This window comes from Pan troglodytes, chromosome 1, assembly GCF_028858775.2.
Source record: "Pan troglodytes isolate AG18354 chromosome 1, NHGRI_mPanTro3-v2.0_pri, whole genome shotgun sequence".
NCBI lineage: Eukaryota > Metazoa > Chordata > Mammalia > Primates > Hominidae > Pan > Pan troglodytes.
Window position 1 is genome coordinate 228578888 of NC_072398.2, and position 16141 is coordinate 228595028.

The following is a 16141-nucleotide window of genomic DNA, read 5'->3' on the forward strand; positions in this document are numbered from 1 at the left end:
CTTCCTCTGCCTCCCCTGGGGCCAGCCCCCTCCTCTGCCTCCCCTGGGGCCATACCAGGGGGCTCTCTGGACTCAAGCCCCCCCAGCATGGGCCCTTCCCCTCCCCACCTCCATCTGGGGAATGAGAAGGGGTCCGCAGAGGGAGCAACGTCCACCCGAGGACCCACCAGCCAGCTCTTAGGCCACCCTGGTCTCAGCCACTGAGGGCCAGAGCACTCTAGGCCAAGACTCCTGACCTGGACTGGCAGAAGCTCTGTGGTCTCAGGCCGGCGTGCAGCAGCTCTGAGCGCCCACTTCCCATCTGTGCACAAGCCCTAGGGCTTCATCAGTGCGCGGACATGGGACTCAGCTCCTCCTGACTCCCCGGCATCCCCTCCCCACCCTTCCTCCCGCTCCCCACCCCCAAACGTGTACACACATACATGCACACACCACTTACACACACATACACACATACATGCACACACTGCTTACACACACATACACATGAATGCAGGCAGGTGCATGCAGACACACACCAGCAGCTCACCCTCCCCTGATGCCTGTGACCCTCCTTCCAGTCCCTGCTCTCTACACCAGAGACAGTGAACAGGCCTCGCCAGAGAAGCACCTCCATCACTCCTGGAGCCCCCAGTTCCTGAGAGGAGGAAGGCTCCTCCCCTGCCCCTCCTCTGCTCCTCCTCTGCCCCTTCCCCTCTTTTCTTTAAGAGCCTGTGGTGCTCCGAGGATAAGCCACAGGCGATGACATCCGAGTGTTGATAGAAAGATCAACACTCTTTATAAAGATAACATCCCCTCTTGTTGGGTCTGGAAACTGTTCCTGCCCAGCACTCATCTGCTCCAGTTAGTGGAGGGGGGTTCCCTGAGGCCATCCAGCCCTGTGCACACTGCCCAGTGCCCTAGGGCATGGTGAGTGCCAGGCCTGTAGTCCCAGGGACGTGCCTGTGTCCCTATGGGCGGGTGCCCCTGGGGATGGGCCCTGGTGACAAGGGTTCACCAGGGTGTGTCCTCAGGGCCTCAGCGGGGTCAGGCCTGGTGCTCTGCCTGTATTACCGGTGCTCCTCCCCAGGCAGGGCACATCCTGGCTCTCAGCCCCACTGTGGGCCTTCTGACACGTGGGCTCTGTGGATCTTTGGCGTGCAGCACGGGGTCTCTGTCAACTGCCTTCTTGGGGCTGCTGTGATGCCATTGTGAGCCCGGGGAGAGGTTTAGTTCCAGCAGCAGGCAGGGCATCAGAGTGGCTGCGCCTCGCTGGGGGAGGCAGGGAGGCTTCGCTGCTACCCGAGCTCCCGGCTAGCCTCATGCTCTGTTGTCCTCACCGGAGAGGCCAAGGCCGGGCCCTTAAGGTCAGGGCAGGTGTGGGAGGGCAGAGGAAAGCTCTGCCAGGGAGGCCACTCCAGGGCTTCCAGCACCCACGGCTCTGCCAGGCCATGGAGAGCAGCCCCTGCAGGCCCTCTCCAGAGGTCCCAATCCTCAGCCCCCACGTTCTCTCCCCAGGTCCCCCTTCCTGGGATGCTGTGACTCCCTGGCCTCTGTGCTCCCTGGGGTCTCATTCACCTGCTGGGTGGAGCAGGGGGGACCCTAGGCCTCCAGGAGGCCCCCTGCCCTCCCCATTCTAGCCCCATCCCACAGGGAAAGGGCAGTGACTCTGGGGGTGGAGTGAGTGGGTGCACAGCCTCCCCAGCCCTCGGGCCGAGTCCCTGGAGGGGCTCCCAGCTGGGTGGAGGGGAGTGGGAGAGACTGGATCAGCATCGCCAGGTTGGACCGGGGACACACTGGCCTGACCAGGACAGGTCCTCTGGTGACTACGGTGGCGGAGGAAGAGCAGGCCCTACCTCGGGCTCCCGGGAGCTCTCCAGGGTCCTGGATGGCCGAGGGATCTGCTTCAGCCTCTCCTAGGCTGCCCCAGCAGCCCTGCCCCTCCCCTCTCCTCCCATCCGTCAGCTCCCCTTTCACTCCTCCCTTGCCTGTGCCTGTGACCTGCCTGGCCACTCTGGGGACCCCAGGTGTGCCCAGCAGCCCCACCCCCGGGGGCTAGAGCCAGAGCCCATGTGAGGAGGCGCGGGGGGCACACTCGCCAGGAGCCCATGTGAGGAGGCGTGCAGGGCACACTCGCCAGGAGCCCATGTGAGGCACGGGGGGCACACTCGCCAGGAGCCCATGTGAGGAGGCACGGGGGGCACACTCGCCAGGAGCCCATGTGAGGAGGCGCGGGGGGCACACTCGCCAGGAGCCCATGTGAGGCGGTGCGGGGGGCACACTCGCCAGGAGCCCATGTGAGGAGGCGGGGGCGGCACACTCGCCGGGAGCCCATGTGAGGAGGCGCGGGGGGCACACTCGCCAGGAGCCCATGTGAGGAGGCACGGGGGGCACACTCGCCGGGAGCCCATGTGAGGAGGCGTGGGGGGCACACTCGCCGGGAGCCCATGTGAGGCACGGGGGGCACACTCGCCAGGAGCCCATGTGAGGAGACGCGGGGGGCACACTCGCCAGGAGCCCATGTGAGGAGACGCGGGGGGCACACTCGCCAGGAGCCCATGTGAGGAGACGCGGGGGGCACACTCGCCAGGAGCCCATGTGAGGAGACGCGGGGGGCACACTCGCCAGGAGCCCATGTGAGGAGGCGCGGGGGGCACACTCGCCAGGAGCCCATGTGAGGAGGTGCGGGGGGCACACTCGCCAGGAGCCCATGTGAGGAGGCGCGGGGGGCACACTCGCCAGGAGCCCATGTGAGGAGGCGCGGGGGGCACACTCGCCAGGAGCCCATGTGAGGTGGTGCGGGGGGCACACTCGCCAAGAGCCCATGTGAGGAGGCGGGGGGCACACTCGCCAGGAGCCCATATGAGGAGGCGCGGGGGGCACACTCGCCAAGAGCCCATGTGAGGAGGTGTCGGGGGGCACACTCGCCAGGAGCCCATGTGAGGCGCGGGGGGCACACTCGCCAGGAGCCCATGTGAGGAGGCGCGGGGGGCACACTCGCCAGGAGCCCATGTGAGGAGGCGTCGGGGGCACACTCGCCAGGAGCCCATGTGAGGTGCGGGGGGCACACTCGCCAGGAGCCCATGTGAGGAGGCGTCGGTGGCATAGTCGCCCGGAGCCCATGTGAGGCGCGGGGGGCACACTCGCCAGGAGCCCATGTGAGACATGGGGGGCACACTCGCCAGGAGCCCATGTGAGGAGGTGTCGGGGGGGCACACTTGCCAGGAGCCCATGTGAGGAGGCGTCGGGGGCACACTCGCCAGGAGCCCCCGGGGGAAAGGCTCTGGTCAGTCCACTCCACGTGGTGCGGCTGAGGCCCCTCGTGCTTCCTCCTGCAGAGTGCCCGGTGGGGACGTTTGGCGTGAACTGCTCGGGCTCCTGCTCCTGTGGGGGGGCCCCCTGCCACGGGGTCACGGGGCAGTGCCGGTGTCCGCCGGGGAGGACCGGGGAAGACTGTGCGGCAGGTGAGTGTCAGCCGCAGCCCCAGTTCTGCCTCCCCAGGCTGCACGGCTCCGAGCTGGTGGGGCCGTGAACTGTGGGGGCCCCAGCCCTGCGGATCCCAGGCCCGTCCATAGCAGGTGTGAGAGCTCACAGTGCACTCCCCTGGGGTAGGGATGGGGGGGTCTGTGGCTGCCCCACCAAGTTCCTGGGGCCTCCAGGCTGCCCTCTCGGGCTGCTGCCTCTCTGCACAAGGCTCCGTCTCTAATGGGCTCGGCTCCTTGTGTTGCCAGCTGAACGGTGCTTGGGGCTGGGGGTCCTCTACTGTGGGTGCGCACCCCGCAGCCTGCAGCCCCAGGAGGCGCCCGGGCCCTCTCCCCTCCCCGGGGCAGGCTGAGATGGTAACAGTGGTTCCGCCTCCTCAGCCGTGGCTCCAGGGGCATTGTGCCATGTTATGTTGATGTGTTGAGCAAGGGCAGCTTGGGCACTGACTGGCCATGGGGGTGGGCACTAGATTGTCCCGAGGGCCGCTGGGGGCTGGGCTGCCAGGAGATCTGCCCAGCATGCCAGCATGCTGCCCGCTGCGACCCTGAGACCGGAGCCTGCCTGTGCCTCCCTGGCTTCGTCGGCAGCCGCTGCCAGGACGGTGAGTGAGCTGGAGCTGCCCCTGAGCCTTTGAGCTGGGGTAGGCGGCCAGGCCCCACTCACCCTCTCTCGCCTGCCTGTAGTGTGCCCAGCAGGCTGGTATGGTCCCAGCTGCCAGACAAGGTGCTCTTGTGCCAATGATGGGCACTGCCACCCAGCCACCGGACACTGCAGCTGTGCCCCCGGGTGGACCGGCTTTAGCTGCCAGAGAGGTACGGGGGCCCTTGGCTTGCCCTTTGTCCAGACACCCCTCCTTTCCTAGCCCCTGGAGAGGCCTCCGCCCAGGGCCCCCGAGGACTAGGGGCTTGCAGGAGGCCGTGCCCCAGTCCTGAGACGCCCCTGTGCCTGACTCGGCTGTGGTGCCCGTGGCCCGCGCTTGGGCCTGCGCCGGGTGACCCTGAGTTCTGTTGCAGCCTGTGATTCTGGGCACTGGGGACCTGACTGCAGCCACCCCTGCAACTGCAGTGCTGGCCACGGGAGCTGTGATGCCATCAGCGGCCTGTGTCTGTGTGAGGCTGGCTACGTGGGCCCGCGGTGCGAGCAGCGTGAGTCCCGGCCCTGCCTTTGGCTGCCACCCTCCTGAGTGCGTGCACACACACATATGCACACGTGCACACACACAGAGCCTTTGGCCATACTCCCTCCTGCACACACACACGAAGCCTTTGGCCACACCCCCTTCTGTGCGCGCGCGCGCGCACACACACACACAAAGCTTTTGGCAGTACTCCCTCCTGCACACGTGCACGCGCACACACACACACACACGTACAAAGCCTTTGGCAATACTCCCTCCTGTGTGGACACACACACGAAGCCTTTGGCCGTGCCCCCTCCTGTGCGCACACACACCCACCAAAACGTGCAGGCACACACATGCGCACTGCGGCTGGGCCCTGGCCTGGCTTCCTCTGCCTTCCCTGAGCTTTCCCAGCCCCCACTGCTCTGCTTCACAGCCTGGACCAAGGTCCCACCCTCTCACCGACCTGCACCAGGCTCACTTGGAGCCGCAGCAGGAAGGGGCAGGGCCTGTCCCCCACTGTGGGAGGCCTGGCACCTGGGGGATGGAGAAGGGGTCTGCTTAGGACTGAGGCTGGTATCCCTCAGTGTGTGCCCCCGAGGCTTGGTTGGTGGAACCGGGGGAGGCCTGGGTTGGGTGTCCTAGGGGCAGCCCCTGGGGAGGTTCCCATCCCTAAAGCTGATGCCTGGAGCTCCCTCAAGCCTCCCATGGCCCCACCTAGGTGGGGGATGAAGCATGTGAGTGAGCCCAGTCTCCCTTGGGCAGGAAGGGGCTTCTCATGAGCCAGGCCTGTCCCACAGTCCTGGGGATGGTGGCAAGGCCCGGGCACGGCTGGGTCAGGCTCCTGGCCCTCTGGCTGACTGTGGGCCGGGGCTGCATATCTCAGAGTGTCCCCAGGGCCACTTTGGGCCCGGCTGTGAGCAGCGGTGCCAGTGTCAGCATGGAGCAGCCTGTGACCACGTCAGCGGGGCCTGCACCTGCCCGGCCGGCTGGAGGGGCACCTTCTGCGAGCATGGTGAGTTACGGCACAGGCGGGGGCTAGGCTGGGTGGCCTCCAGTGTGGGCCCCTCCACATCACTGCCCGCTGTCTGCAGCCTGCCCAGCCGGCTTCTTTGGATTGGACTGTCGCAGTGCCTGCAACTGCACCGCTGGAGCTGCCTGTGATGCCGTGAATGGCTCCTGCCTCTGCCCCGCTGGCCGCCGGGGCCCCCGCTGTGCCGAGAGTGCGTGAGGTCCCTGCTCAGCCCAGGGTGCTGCAGGAGGGGGTGCCGGGTCCTCCGTAGGAGACTCCCTCCTGCTACCTGTCCTGAGTGTCTGAAGCTACCAGGCAACCCCCCTGAGAGTGATGCTTTGCTCACTCGGGCCAGAGCGTTGGTCCTTTTTTGTGGCCACTCTGCTGAGTGGGTGGCCTGAGCCAGAGGGAGGGGAGAGTTGGCCACAGCAGCCGAGGGGACCCCGGCAGATCTGCCCAGCTGGCTGTGATCTGCTGCCAACCCCTGGGGTCCTGCCCACCCCTGGCTCTGACCAGCCCTCTCCACCTGCAGCCTGCCCAGCCCACACCTACGGGCACAATTGCAGCCAGGCCTGTGCCTGCTTTAACGGGGCCTCCTGTGACCCTGTCCACGGGCAGTGCCACTGTGCCCCTGGCTGGATGGGGCCCTCCTGCCTGCAGGGTAAGCCACACCTAGGAGTCCAGGGACCGGGGTCCAGGCCTGAGCGAGGGTGCTGGCCTCTTGCGGGGCCCACAGGACACTTGGTGCCTGGGGGAGGGAGGAAGGGGCTGTTAGGACTGAGGACCGTGCCTTTCACCTGTGCCCCTCTCCAGGCAGGGATGGTGAGTCAGGCTGGGCTGGCAGGTCATCCTAGAGGCAGCCCCCTGCAAGATCCCTGACCCCAAAGTCCAACATGGGGCTGGAAAGCCAGACAGACCCTGTGGGGCCAGCTGGCTGGGGGATGCAGGTTGCTCCCTCTTCCCTGGCCCCAGCCTGCCCTGCCGGCTTGTACGGCGACAACTGTTGGCATTCCTGCCTCTGCCAGAATGGAGGGACCTGTGACCCTGTCTCAGGCCACTGTGCGTGCCCAGAGGGCTGGGCCGGCCTGGACTGTGAGAAGGGTGAGCGCTGGGCGGCAGAGGAGGGACATACCCCAGCATGCTTGGTGCAGCCCCGCCTGCAGGCCTAGGAGGGCTCCCGGGTCAGGGGGCAGCACCCTGAGGTGTAGGCTTCAGCTCTGTGTGCAGGAAGCATGGGTCAGGGTCTCCTGGGCCCAGGAGGCAGGACCCTCACCCTTGTGCCTGTCTCTGCTCCCATAGAGTGCCTTCCTGGGGACGTCGGAGCTGGCTGCTGGCACAGCTGCAGTTGCCTCAACGGGGGCCTGTGTGACCCGCACACGGGCCGCTGCCTCTGCCCAGCTGGCTGGACTGGGGACAAGTGTCAGAGCCGTGAGTGGGGCGGGGCAGCAGGGGGGTCTGCAGGCCTTGCTGGGAAGGGGTGGTATCAGCCTCACTGCAGGGCTGAGGACTGTGCCCGGTTTGGGGCCTCACCAGGGCACTTGTTGTCCTGTGAATGCAAGAGCTGCTGTCGGAGCACTAAGACCCTGTTGGGAGGGTCTCAGCCTAGGAAGCTGGCCTGTGGGGACAGAGTGCTGCTGCTTTGCCTTGGCAGGGGTAGCCCCAGTCAGCCCTGTGGTGGGTGAAACGGAGGATGCTTTGCGGCTCAGGGGGCCGTTCCTGTTTCTTGCATGCAGAGAGGGGCCCCTTCACCCCTTGTCCTGGAGCCTGTGCTGGCTGGGGGCCTCCTGCCAGTGGGAGTCTGGCTGTGGCTGCTGTGCCGGCGGGGCCTGGTCCACCCAGCGGGGCCTCAGCCCCTCCAGAGCCCAGACATGCAAGGGCAACACTGCCTCATTCCTCAAAGCCCCAGCCTCCCACCCAAGCCCCTGACACCAGCCCCCCTTCCAGCAGAGGCGCCGTCCCCACTGCTTGGGGTGCAACTTGAGCGGTCCCTTGCTCAGGTCCGGAGCCTTGGGTCTGCTGTCTGAGGGGGGCCTGGGCACTCGGCTGGCCTCGGGAGCCTTGGGTCTGCTGTCTGAGGGGGGCCTGGGCACTCGGCTGGCCTCGGGAGCCTTGGGTCTGCTGTCTGAGGGGGGCCTGGGCACTCGGCTGGCCTCGGGAGCCTTGGGTCTGCTGTCTGAGGGGGGCCTGGGCACTCGGCTGGCCTCGGGAGCCTTGGGTCTGCTGTCTGAGGGGGGCCTGGGCACTCGGCTGGCCTCGGGAGCCTTGGGTCTGCTGTCTGAGGGGGGCCTGGGCACTCGGCTGGCCTCGGGAGCCTTGGGTCTGCTGTCTGAGGGGGGCCTGGGCACTCGGCTGGCCTCGGGAGCCTTGGGTCTGCTGTCTGAGGGGGGCCTGGGCACTCGGCTGGCCTCGGGAGCCTTGGGTCTGCTGTCTGAGGGGGGCCTGGGCACTCGGCTGGCCTCGGGAGCCTTGGGTCTGCTGTCTGAGGGGGGCCTGGGCACTCGGCTGGCCTCAGGGCTGTCACTGGCTCCCGTCGCCTCAGTGCTGAGCCCCGGCTGCTGTCTCCCGGCTCCTTCGCCTTCCATCGGGCGGGGCTGCCAGAGGCTGAGCTCTCAGCCCTATCTGTCTGGTCCCTGCAGCCTGTGCCAAGGGCACATTCGGGCCTCACTGCGAGGGGCGCTGTGCCTGCCGGTGGGGAGGCCCCTGCCACCTTGCCACCGGGGCCTGCCTCTGCCCTCCGGGGTGGTGGGGGGCTCCAGGCGTGAGAATGGTGAGCACAGTCCCCAGTTCAGCCAGCATTGGGTGAGTCGTACCCACAGCACCTGCTCCGGGCCTGTCCTGGCCCACAGATCCCCACGGGCCCCTCCCAGAAGCCTCCGCAGCCCTCATCTTTCTGCAGCCTGCCTGCGGGGCTGGTTTGGAGAGGCCTGTGCCCAGCGCTGCAGCTGCCCGCCTGGCGCTGCCTGCCACCACGTCACTGGGGCCTGCCGCTGTCCCCCTGGCTTCACTGGCTCCGGCTGCGAGCAGGGTAGGTGCTCCCAAGCCCCCACCCCGAGGAGCGTCTGGGCAGGGGGATTCCAGAGAGGCTGCCTGTTCCTTGGCTGGGCTGGGCCAGGACCGACCCTGCCTGTCTCCACCCAGCCTGCCCACCCGGCAGCTTTGGGGAGGACTGTGCGCGGATGTGCCGTTGTCCCGGTGAGAACCCGGCCTGCCACCCTGCCACCGGGACCTGCTTATGTGCTGCTGGCTACCACGGCCCCAGCTGCCAGCAACGTGAGTGCTGCCCGTGCCCACCCAGGGGCTCGGGAGTCCTGCCTGGCATGCTGGGTCCCAGTTCCCCTTGTCCCTGGGAAGGCCCTCATCTGAGGGGGTGGAAGATGGAGGGTGTGGGGGCCTCAGGAGAGCTGCCTTGCTGTGTTCAGGGGCACTGGGGAAGCCTCCAGCCCCAGCCCCTGTAGCTAGCCCCTCTCCCTGCAGGATGTCCGCCCGGGCGGTATGGGCCAGGCTGTGAACAGCTGTGTGGGTGTCTCAACGGGGGCTCCTGTGATGCGGCCACGGGGGCCTGCCGCTGCCCCGCTGGGTTCCTCGGGGCGGACTGCAACCTCAGTGAGTGGCTGGTGGCAGCAGGGCTGAGTGGTGCCTCCTGTGTCTCCAGGGTAGGGCCAGCCAGCCTGCAGGAGGATGGCCCCCGACTGCCCACCTCCCTGCCCTTCAGCCCCCTCTGGCTGGGCCTGGCCCCAAGTGGGGCTAAGCCAGAGGGGCAGAAAGGACCTGCAGCGCTGGGGGTGTCTATGTGGCCCCAGGTCCCACAGGCTTCTGCTAGCTCTGCCCCTGCACCTGCTGTGCCTGGCGACCTGCGCCATGTCTGCCAGGGGCTTGAGCACAGCCAGGCACAGAGGTCAGCCAGGCAGCTCAGCTGTGGCCAAGCGTCCTGCCGGGAAACGGGCCTCTTCCCTCAGTCATGCAGGGACTTTCCCCTTCTGGGACCCTGGCAGAGCTGGCGGGGTGGGCGGGGGTGGCAGTGAGTCACTGCAGAGCAGGCGGCAGTGGCCTGGCCCCCAGCAGGCCTGCGGGTGGAAGGGAGATGCCAGGGTGGGTGCATGAGAGTTGGCTGGCCCCACCCTGTCTGGGGCAGACCCAGGGTCCCCTCACCCCATCCCATCCTGTCCTATCCCCACTCCGGGGTTGACCGGGCAGGGAGAGAAGGGAAGCCAGCCACGATCACCACTTCCTCCCCGGCAGCCTGTCCGCAGGGCCGCTTCGGCCCCAACTGCACCCACGTGTGTGGGTGTGGGCAGGGGGCGGCCTGCGACCCTGTGACCGGCACCTGCCTCTGCCCCCCGGGGAGAGCCGGCGTCCGCTGTGAGCGAGGTGAGTGTTCACTCCGGAGGGCATGCTCACGGGCCCTTCACAGAGATGTCACTGGATTAGCCGTGGGGACGCTGGAGGGGTGGGCTCAGCCCAGACACCCGCACATCCTGGCTGCTACCAGCTCCCCACTTGACCCTGGGGCTGAGATGAGAGTGCTGTAGCTTGTGTTGACTACGCTGCCCTGCTTGGGGGAATGGACCGTCCCATGCCACCCCAGCCCCTACCTCGACACTCAGCCCCCGAGGCTTAGGCCACCCAGTGACCCCATCCTCACAGAGGTGGCCGTGGGGGCTGCACGTTCCTACCCAGCACCTGCCTGGCCCCTTGCAGAAGGGATTGGGTGGCTGTCTTCTGCCCGAGGGTGGAGTCCTTCTGGCCCTTTCTGCCAGGCCCAGGGCTCAGGGACCAAAGTGGAGGTGGGCCTAGAGCACAGTCAAGAGTAGAGAGATGGGCTGGACCCAGGAGACAGGCGTAGTGGCTCCTGCTCGGACAGGCCCAGTGCTCATGAACACAGCCACAGCCTCTTGGCCTGGTCCCACCCTTAGTCTGCATCAAGGGACTGGCTGCCCCCACAGCAGTTCTTGGCCTTCTGGGCTCATTGGGAGCCTGTGGCAGCAGAGGGTTCAGAATCCCAGGGTTCAGGATCCCAGGGCTCAGGCCCCAGCTGGAATGTAGCTTGGCCCCGCCTCACTCCCAGGAAGGATAGTGCCTTCGGGCCGGTCATCAGGCATCTGGCTGTAACAGCAGGGCTACAGCCAGCCACCTCTGAGCCCACGGCAGCCCAGCCACGCTACTTCTCAGGCCTGAAGGATGTGCACTCACTCCCAAGCGGGAGACAGCTGGTTCACAGTGGGCCGCTGCCTCCATGAAGCCTTCTGTGAACCCCTTCCTACAGGCTGGGCAGCCGCTCACCCAGCCCCTTCATGACTGAGCCACCCTCAGTTCCTAGACCAGGTCTGGCACTTGGCATCCTGAGATGACCAAGGAATGAGAAGATGTGGCTGGTGCCACTCCCTGGCATGTGCCCGCCCAGTAGGCAGAGACTGGCACTGACGGGCCTCAGGAAGCATTTACCGAGTGACTGTCAGCCTGTGGGGACATGTCCCCAGAGGGAGCCCAGCCCTCGGCCAGAGCTCCAGGCAGCACCTGCCTTCTGTCCCCAGGCTGCCCCCAGAACCGGTTTGGCGTGGGCTGCGAGCACACCTGCTCCTGCAGAAACGGGGGCCTGTGCCATGCCAGCAACGGCAGCTGCTCCTGTGGCCTGGGCTGGACGGGGCGGCACTGCGAGCTGGGTGAGTGTGTGGGGCCAGCGGGACCCCAGCATCCCCTCAGGGAGGTGCCCTGGGCTGCCATAGGGCTGGGCAAGGCTGGTGCTGAAGGACTGCCCACCCTGTCCACCCTGCTCTGTCCCCAGCCTGTCCCCGTGGGCGCTACGGAGCTGCCTGCCGTCTGGAGTGCTCCTGCCACAACAACAGCACGTGTGAGCCTGCCACAGGCACCTGCCGCTGCGGCCCCGGCTTCTATGGCCAGGCCTGCGAGCACCGTGAGTTGGGGGCCTGTGCAGCTGGGCTGGGGCCCCTTTGAGCCACTGTCCACTCTTCCCGTGTGGGTGATCCAGGCAGCAGTGAAGTGGTGGGGAGGTGGGGAGCCAGCAGCAGTGGGGAGGGACGAGGACGGGCAGGAGGGGGCTTTTCACGGGTCCCTGAATTGGCGGGTTTTACTCACTCTGGGCAAACTGGACATTTCTGCCACCGTGTGCCCTTGTCTCGTGGTAACCGGCATCCTTCAGCCTGTCCCCCTGGCTTCCACGGGGCTGGCTGCCAGGGGGTGTGCCGGTGTCAACATGGAGCCCCCTGCGACCCCATCAGTGGCCGATGCCTCTGCCCTGCTGGCCTCCACGGCCACTTCTGTGAGAGGGGTGAGTGCTTGGTGCCTCCCTGAACCCCCGCTCCCTGGCCCCATCCCGTCTGGGTGCAGGACAGGAGGGGGCCACTGAGCCCACTACCCCCACCAGGGTGTGAGCCAGGTTCATTTGGAGAGGGCTGCCACCAGCGCTGTGACTGCGACGGGGGGGCACCCTGTGACCCTGTCACCGGTCTCTGCCTTTGCCCACCAGGGCGCTCGGGAGCCACCTGTAACCTGGGTGAGTCTGGGGTCCTGCCCAGGAAGGGCGTGGGTGTGGGTCTCCATCAGTGACCAATATTGATTGGTTGGGCCCTACCTGTGCCAGTCCTGGGCTGGGCACCAACCCCTCCTGTTGCCTGTGCACCTGGACTGTGCCCCCTGGGGGGGCTGGAGTCAGCTGCTGGGACATGCGGTACCAAGCATGGCCCCCCTGCTGGAGCCTTAGGCCAGGCCCTGCCGTGTGGCCCCCACAACGTCCCAGGAAGGCCATGGTCATGGGAGGGGGCTCTGGTTGGGTGGAAAGACTTCCCTGATCTGCCAGCTGTGGATGGGGGGACATCAAGGGGGCTGTGGCCCCTCCAGCCCAGAGGGCCCCACCTGAGGATAGGAGGGGCTCACCTGAGGATAGGAGGGACCCACCTGAGGATAGGAGGGGCTCACCTGCTGGGGCTGCTTACCTGGCCTTGTGGCTCTCAGGCCTGTTGTGCCCTGAGGGGGCATCCCTGAACACTGGCTCCTGTTTGCCCTCCTGGGGCGGGACAGGAACTCGGTGGTGACTCTGGACGTATGCCTGGGGCCTGGGCTTTCTCATGCAGGAGTTCACTGGCTGCAGAATGTAGCTGAGGAAGGCAGGGCAGGGACTGTTTACTCCTCAGGGGAAACCGAGGCCCAAGGTCTTAGCTCCCACACACACCCAGGCGGAAGGCTTCACTCCACCTGGGCTCTGCCGCGGGCCCCTAGACCCAGGCTCCTTGGCTCGGGGAAGGCAGGGATGATGCTCAGGTTTGTCTCCCGCCCCCTCCGCCTTGCAGATTGCAGAAGGGGCCAGTTTGGGCCTAGCTGCACCCTGCACTGTGACTGCGGGGGTGGGGCTGACTGCGACCCTGTCAGTGGGCAGTGTCACTGTGTGGATGGCTACATGGGGCCCACGTGCCGGGAAGGTGAGCTGGGCTTCCTGGGGAAGGGCGGGAAGGCACCATCCCCCAATCAGCCTCAGCTCCACCCTGGCAGAGGATCCCTTTCTCGCCCACTGCAGAGTTGGCCGGGTCACCCTATGGCTATTCAGACATAGCAAATGTCATCTGTCCCCACCCGGTACCCAGAGTGTCACTTGGCTTCTGATGGGTGGAGTGTGAGCTTCACAGTCACTTAACCAGGGGACAGGGGACAGGGGTGGGCCATGCTGCCAGCTGGAAACAGCCCATCCTTCCCAGCCCCAACAGCTGCAAGGGTGGGCTGCAAACTGCACCGGGGGCCTGAAGAGGGTCATGACCCCATGGCTGGGCTGGACCATCCAGAGTATGGATGGACGCTGGCCATCCCTGCCCCTCCTGCCCCCCATACACGTGCACCAGGGTGTGAGGGTGTGTCTGTGCACGCACATGCAACAGTGCGAGCAGCAGGGTGTGTGTGCATGTGTGCCAGTACATGTGTGTGGCACCCAGTGTGTGCCAGTCCACGCACGCAGTCCTGCACGGGCAGCAGGCACCTGTGTGTGCCAGTCCACGCACGCAGTCCTGCACGGGCAGCAGGCACCTGTGCGTGCTAGTGCCTGTGTGTTACGTGTGCATCAGTGTGTGAATGTAGCCAGTGCGTCTGCGCAATAGTGCATGCATGTGCGGCAGGGGGCACAGGCGTGTGTGCCGGGCATGTGTGAGCGTGCTCCAGCACCTGTGTGAAGGTGGCTCCTTAGCACCACCTTCAGGACCCTGAGGCTGTCCTGGAATGTGCTCTCTGCCTGCAGGCAGTGCTTTTGGGATGCCCCCACCCCTCTGGCCAGCTCAGACTTTGCTGCCCGCACCCCCCTCCCCCCCCCGCGCCCGCACCGTGTACCCGCCAGCGGTGTTGGGAAAGGTTGTCTCTGCAGAGGGAAGTGGGAGGCAGGCTTGGGGCCTGTGCGGGGCAGGACATGTGGGCGGGGCAAAGGCCGGGCGCCAGGCTGCAGGCTCTGCCTTTTGGCTAACTGGGGATTTCACACTTGGGGTCCTCCGCTTGGAGGCCCGCAAATAGTCTTGACTCTGTGTATGTGTTCATCTGTTTGTGCCTTTCTAAGGCAGTCCTGGCTGCAGATGGTTCAGAGCCTTAAGACAGGGGAGCCCCCATCTCGGTGGAGCGGGGCGAGGAGAGGAGGGGCGGGGCCAGCAGCCTGTGCGCTGGTGCAGGGACAAAAGGCTGCCCGGCAGCGGCATCTAGTGGTCAGCTGTGGTACTGCACCGCCGGCTGCCGGCACCTGCGCTGGGTGCCGGGTGCCGGGGGCAGTGCCTTGACATTGAGCTGGAGGCCTCAGGAGCCTGGGGCCCCATGGGCAGTGTCTTGCTGGGCGTGGGTAGTCCTGGGTCCTGCGCCCTCCCCTGGAGTGGACTTGGCTTGGCGTTCGGTAAAGCCCCTGATGTCGCGGGTAGTAGAGGCTTGGAGGGGCTGAGAGCTTTCCTTTGGGGAGAGGGAGAGCCCTCCCCCCGGCTCCCGCCCCCGTTCCTTCCCCGAGTGCAAAGGACTGAGAAGGGAAGGAGACTGTGCGGGGGAAGTGGAGGTCCCTGAAGGCCTGGATGGGGTCACGCCTTGCTGCCATTACTGTGGCTCACTCAAGGCTGGGGGTACTAACATGGCCTGCTCTCTCTCCCCTCCAGGTGGGCCCCTCCGGCTCCCCGAGAACCTGTCCTTAGCCCAGGGCTCAGGTAAGGGGTGTGGGGAATGCCCGTGGGCTTGCCAGGAGGGTGGGTTATGGCAAAGTCAACGAAGAGTGCTTAAGTATAATCTGGGCCCCACAGGGCAGCGGCTGCACCTGGGGCCTTGGGCCCCAGGAATCTGGAGCTCAGAGACCAAGGCTGGGGCCAGAGCTGGGAAGGACAGGCTGGGAAGGATGGGTGGGCCCCGCCCACCTGCTGGGCTGAGCTGCTGAGGGGAGGGGTGGGAGGGAGAGGTGCCAACCCAGAACCCAGTCTGTTTTGGGAGCACCCACCCCACCCTGGACTGGCCCTCTTTTCTCCTTTTCCCCAGCGGGCACACTGCCCGCCTCCAGCAGACCCACATCCCGGAGCGGTGGACCAGCGAGGCACTAGTAGAGGCAGTCCCGTGGAGCCCGCCTCTCCAGTCCCAGCCAGAGGGGACCCTGGCCTTTGGTGACCACTGAGAAGGACACTTCATGGGCCCAGAGCTCCTGGTACTGCCCTTCCTTTGAGGGCCGTGGAGGGCTGTGGACAGCCCAGCAACCTGTCACTCTTGGAGGCTGGTGTGGCCTTGAGGAGGGAAGCCTCGCATGGCCGCTGGAAGAGAGGCGCCTCCTGGCCTGGCTCTGCAGAACCCAGGGGCACGCTCTGGGCCTGGGCTGAGGAAGCCCCGCTCTCCCCGCGGCTCTGAGTCGGACTGAGGACAGGTGTGGGTGCCAGTGTGGGTGCAGGTGCAGGTGCAGGCACAGGGCCACTGTCCTCCAGGCAGGCTTTTTGGTGCTAGGCCCTGGGACTGGAAGTCGCCCAGCCCGTATTTATGTAAAGGTATTTATGGGCCACTGCACATGCCTGCTGCAGCCCTGGGATCAGCTGGAAGCTGCCTGTCATCTCCTGCCCAATCCCCAGAAACCCTGATTCAGGTCTGCAGGCTCCTGCGGGCTCACCAGGCTGCTGGCTCCGGTACCATGTAAACCTAGGAAGGTAAAGGAGCAGGCAACCTCCTCGTGGCCTGTGTGTTTGCTGCGTTACATGGACTCTGTGTGGGCTCCTCCCTGGGGCCCGGCCAGCATAACGGTGCACCCAGGGACCTCCCAGTGCACCCGGGGCCCTTTGCAGGGGTGGGGGTGCCACACAAGTGAAGAAGTTGGGACTCATCTCAGTTCCCAGTGCTATTGAGGAGAACGCTGGGGCTGCATTCATTACCTCAGAGACCCAGAGACTGGCTGTTCCCGGAGAATGGCCCAGGGGGAGGAGGGCTGGTGTGGAGGGGCAACCTGGACTGAGGCCGAACTCCCTTGGGCTCACCCCACCCACCCCTACCTGAGCATCAGCAGTCGGGGGAGGGCAGCATCGCAGGGGCAGGGACTCCCTGGGTGAGGACAGACCAGC

At 66.3% G+C, this 16141-nt stretch overlaps 1 protein-coding gene across 7 annotated transcripts in view; it reads left to right on the forward strand.

The window, feature by feature from the left end:
* Positions 1 to 15753, forward strand: part of MEGF6 (multiple EGF like domains 6) — a 136665-nt gene extending 120912 nt beyond the window's left edge. For 4 of the 7 annotated variants that reach the window (XM_063805650.1, XM_024355909.3, XM_063805675.1 and 1 more), the window contains 20 exons: positions 3318 to 3443; positions 3932 to 4063; positions 4146 to 4274; positions 4476 to 4607; positions 5469 to 5597; positions 5677 to 5805; positions 6127 to 6255; positions 6567 to 6695; positions 6894 to 7022; positions 8491 to 8619; positions 8733 to 8864; positions 9069 to 9197; positions 9834 to 9962; positions 11126 to 11254; positions 11377 to 11505; positions 11752 to 11880; positions 11977 to 12105; positions 12899 to 13027; positions 14714 to 14761; positions 15084 to 15753. In XM_063805650.1, coding sequence (XP_063661720.1) covers positions 3318 to 3443; positions 3932 to 4063; positions 4146 to 4274; positions 4476 to 4607; positions 5469 to 5597; positions 5677 to 5805; positions 6127 to 6255; positions 6567 to 6695; positions 6894 to 7022; positions 8491 to 8619; positions 8733 to 8864; positions 9069 to 9197; positions 9834 to 9962; positions 11126 to 11254; positions 11377 to 11505; positions 11752 to 11880; positions 11977 to 12105; positions 12899 to 13027; positions 14714 to 14761; positions 15084 to 15145 — 2438 coding nt within the window. In that variant the 3' untranslated portion in view covers positions 15146 to 15753. The remainder of the gene's footprint in view (positions 1 to 3317; positions 3444 to 3931; positions 4064 to 4145; positions 4275 to 4475; positions 4608 to 5468; positions 5598 to 5676; positions 5806 to 6126; positions 6256 to 6566; positions 6696 to 6893; positions 7023 to 8490; positions 8620 to 8732; positions 8865 to 9068; positions 9198 to 9833; positions 9963 to 11125; positions 11255 to 11376; positions 11506 to 11751; positions 11881 to 11976; positions 12106 to 12898; positions 13028 to 14713; positions 14762 to 15083) is intronic. The other 3 variants (XM_063805648.1, XM_063805666.1, XM_063805674.1) reach the window with 2 other exon arrangements.
* The last annotated feature ends 388 nt before the right edge of the window (positions 15754 to 16141 follow it).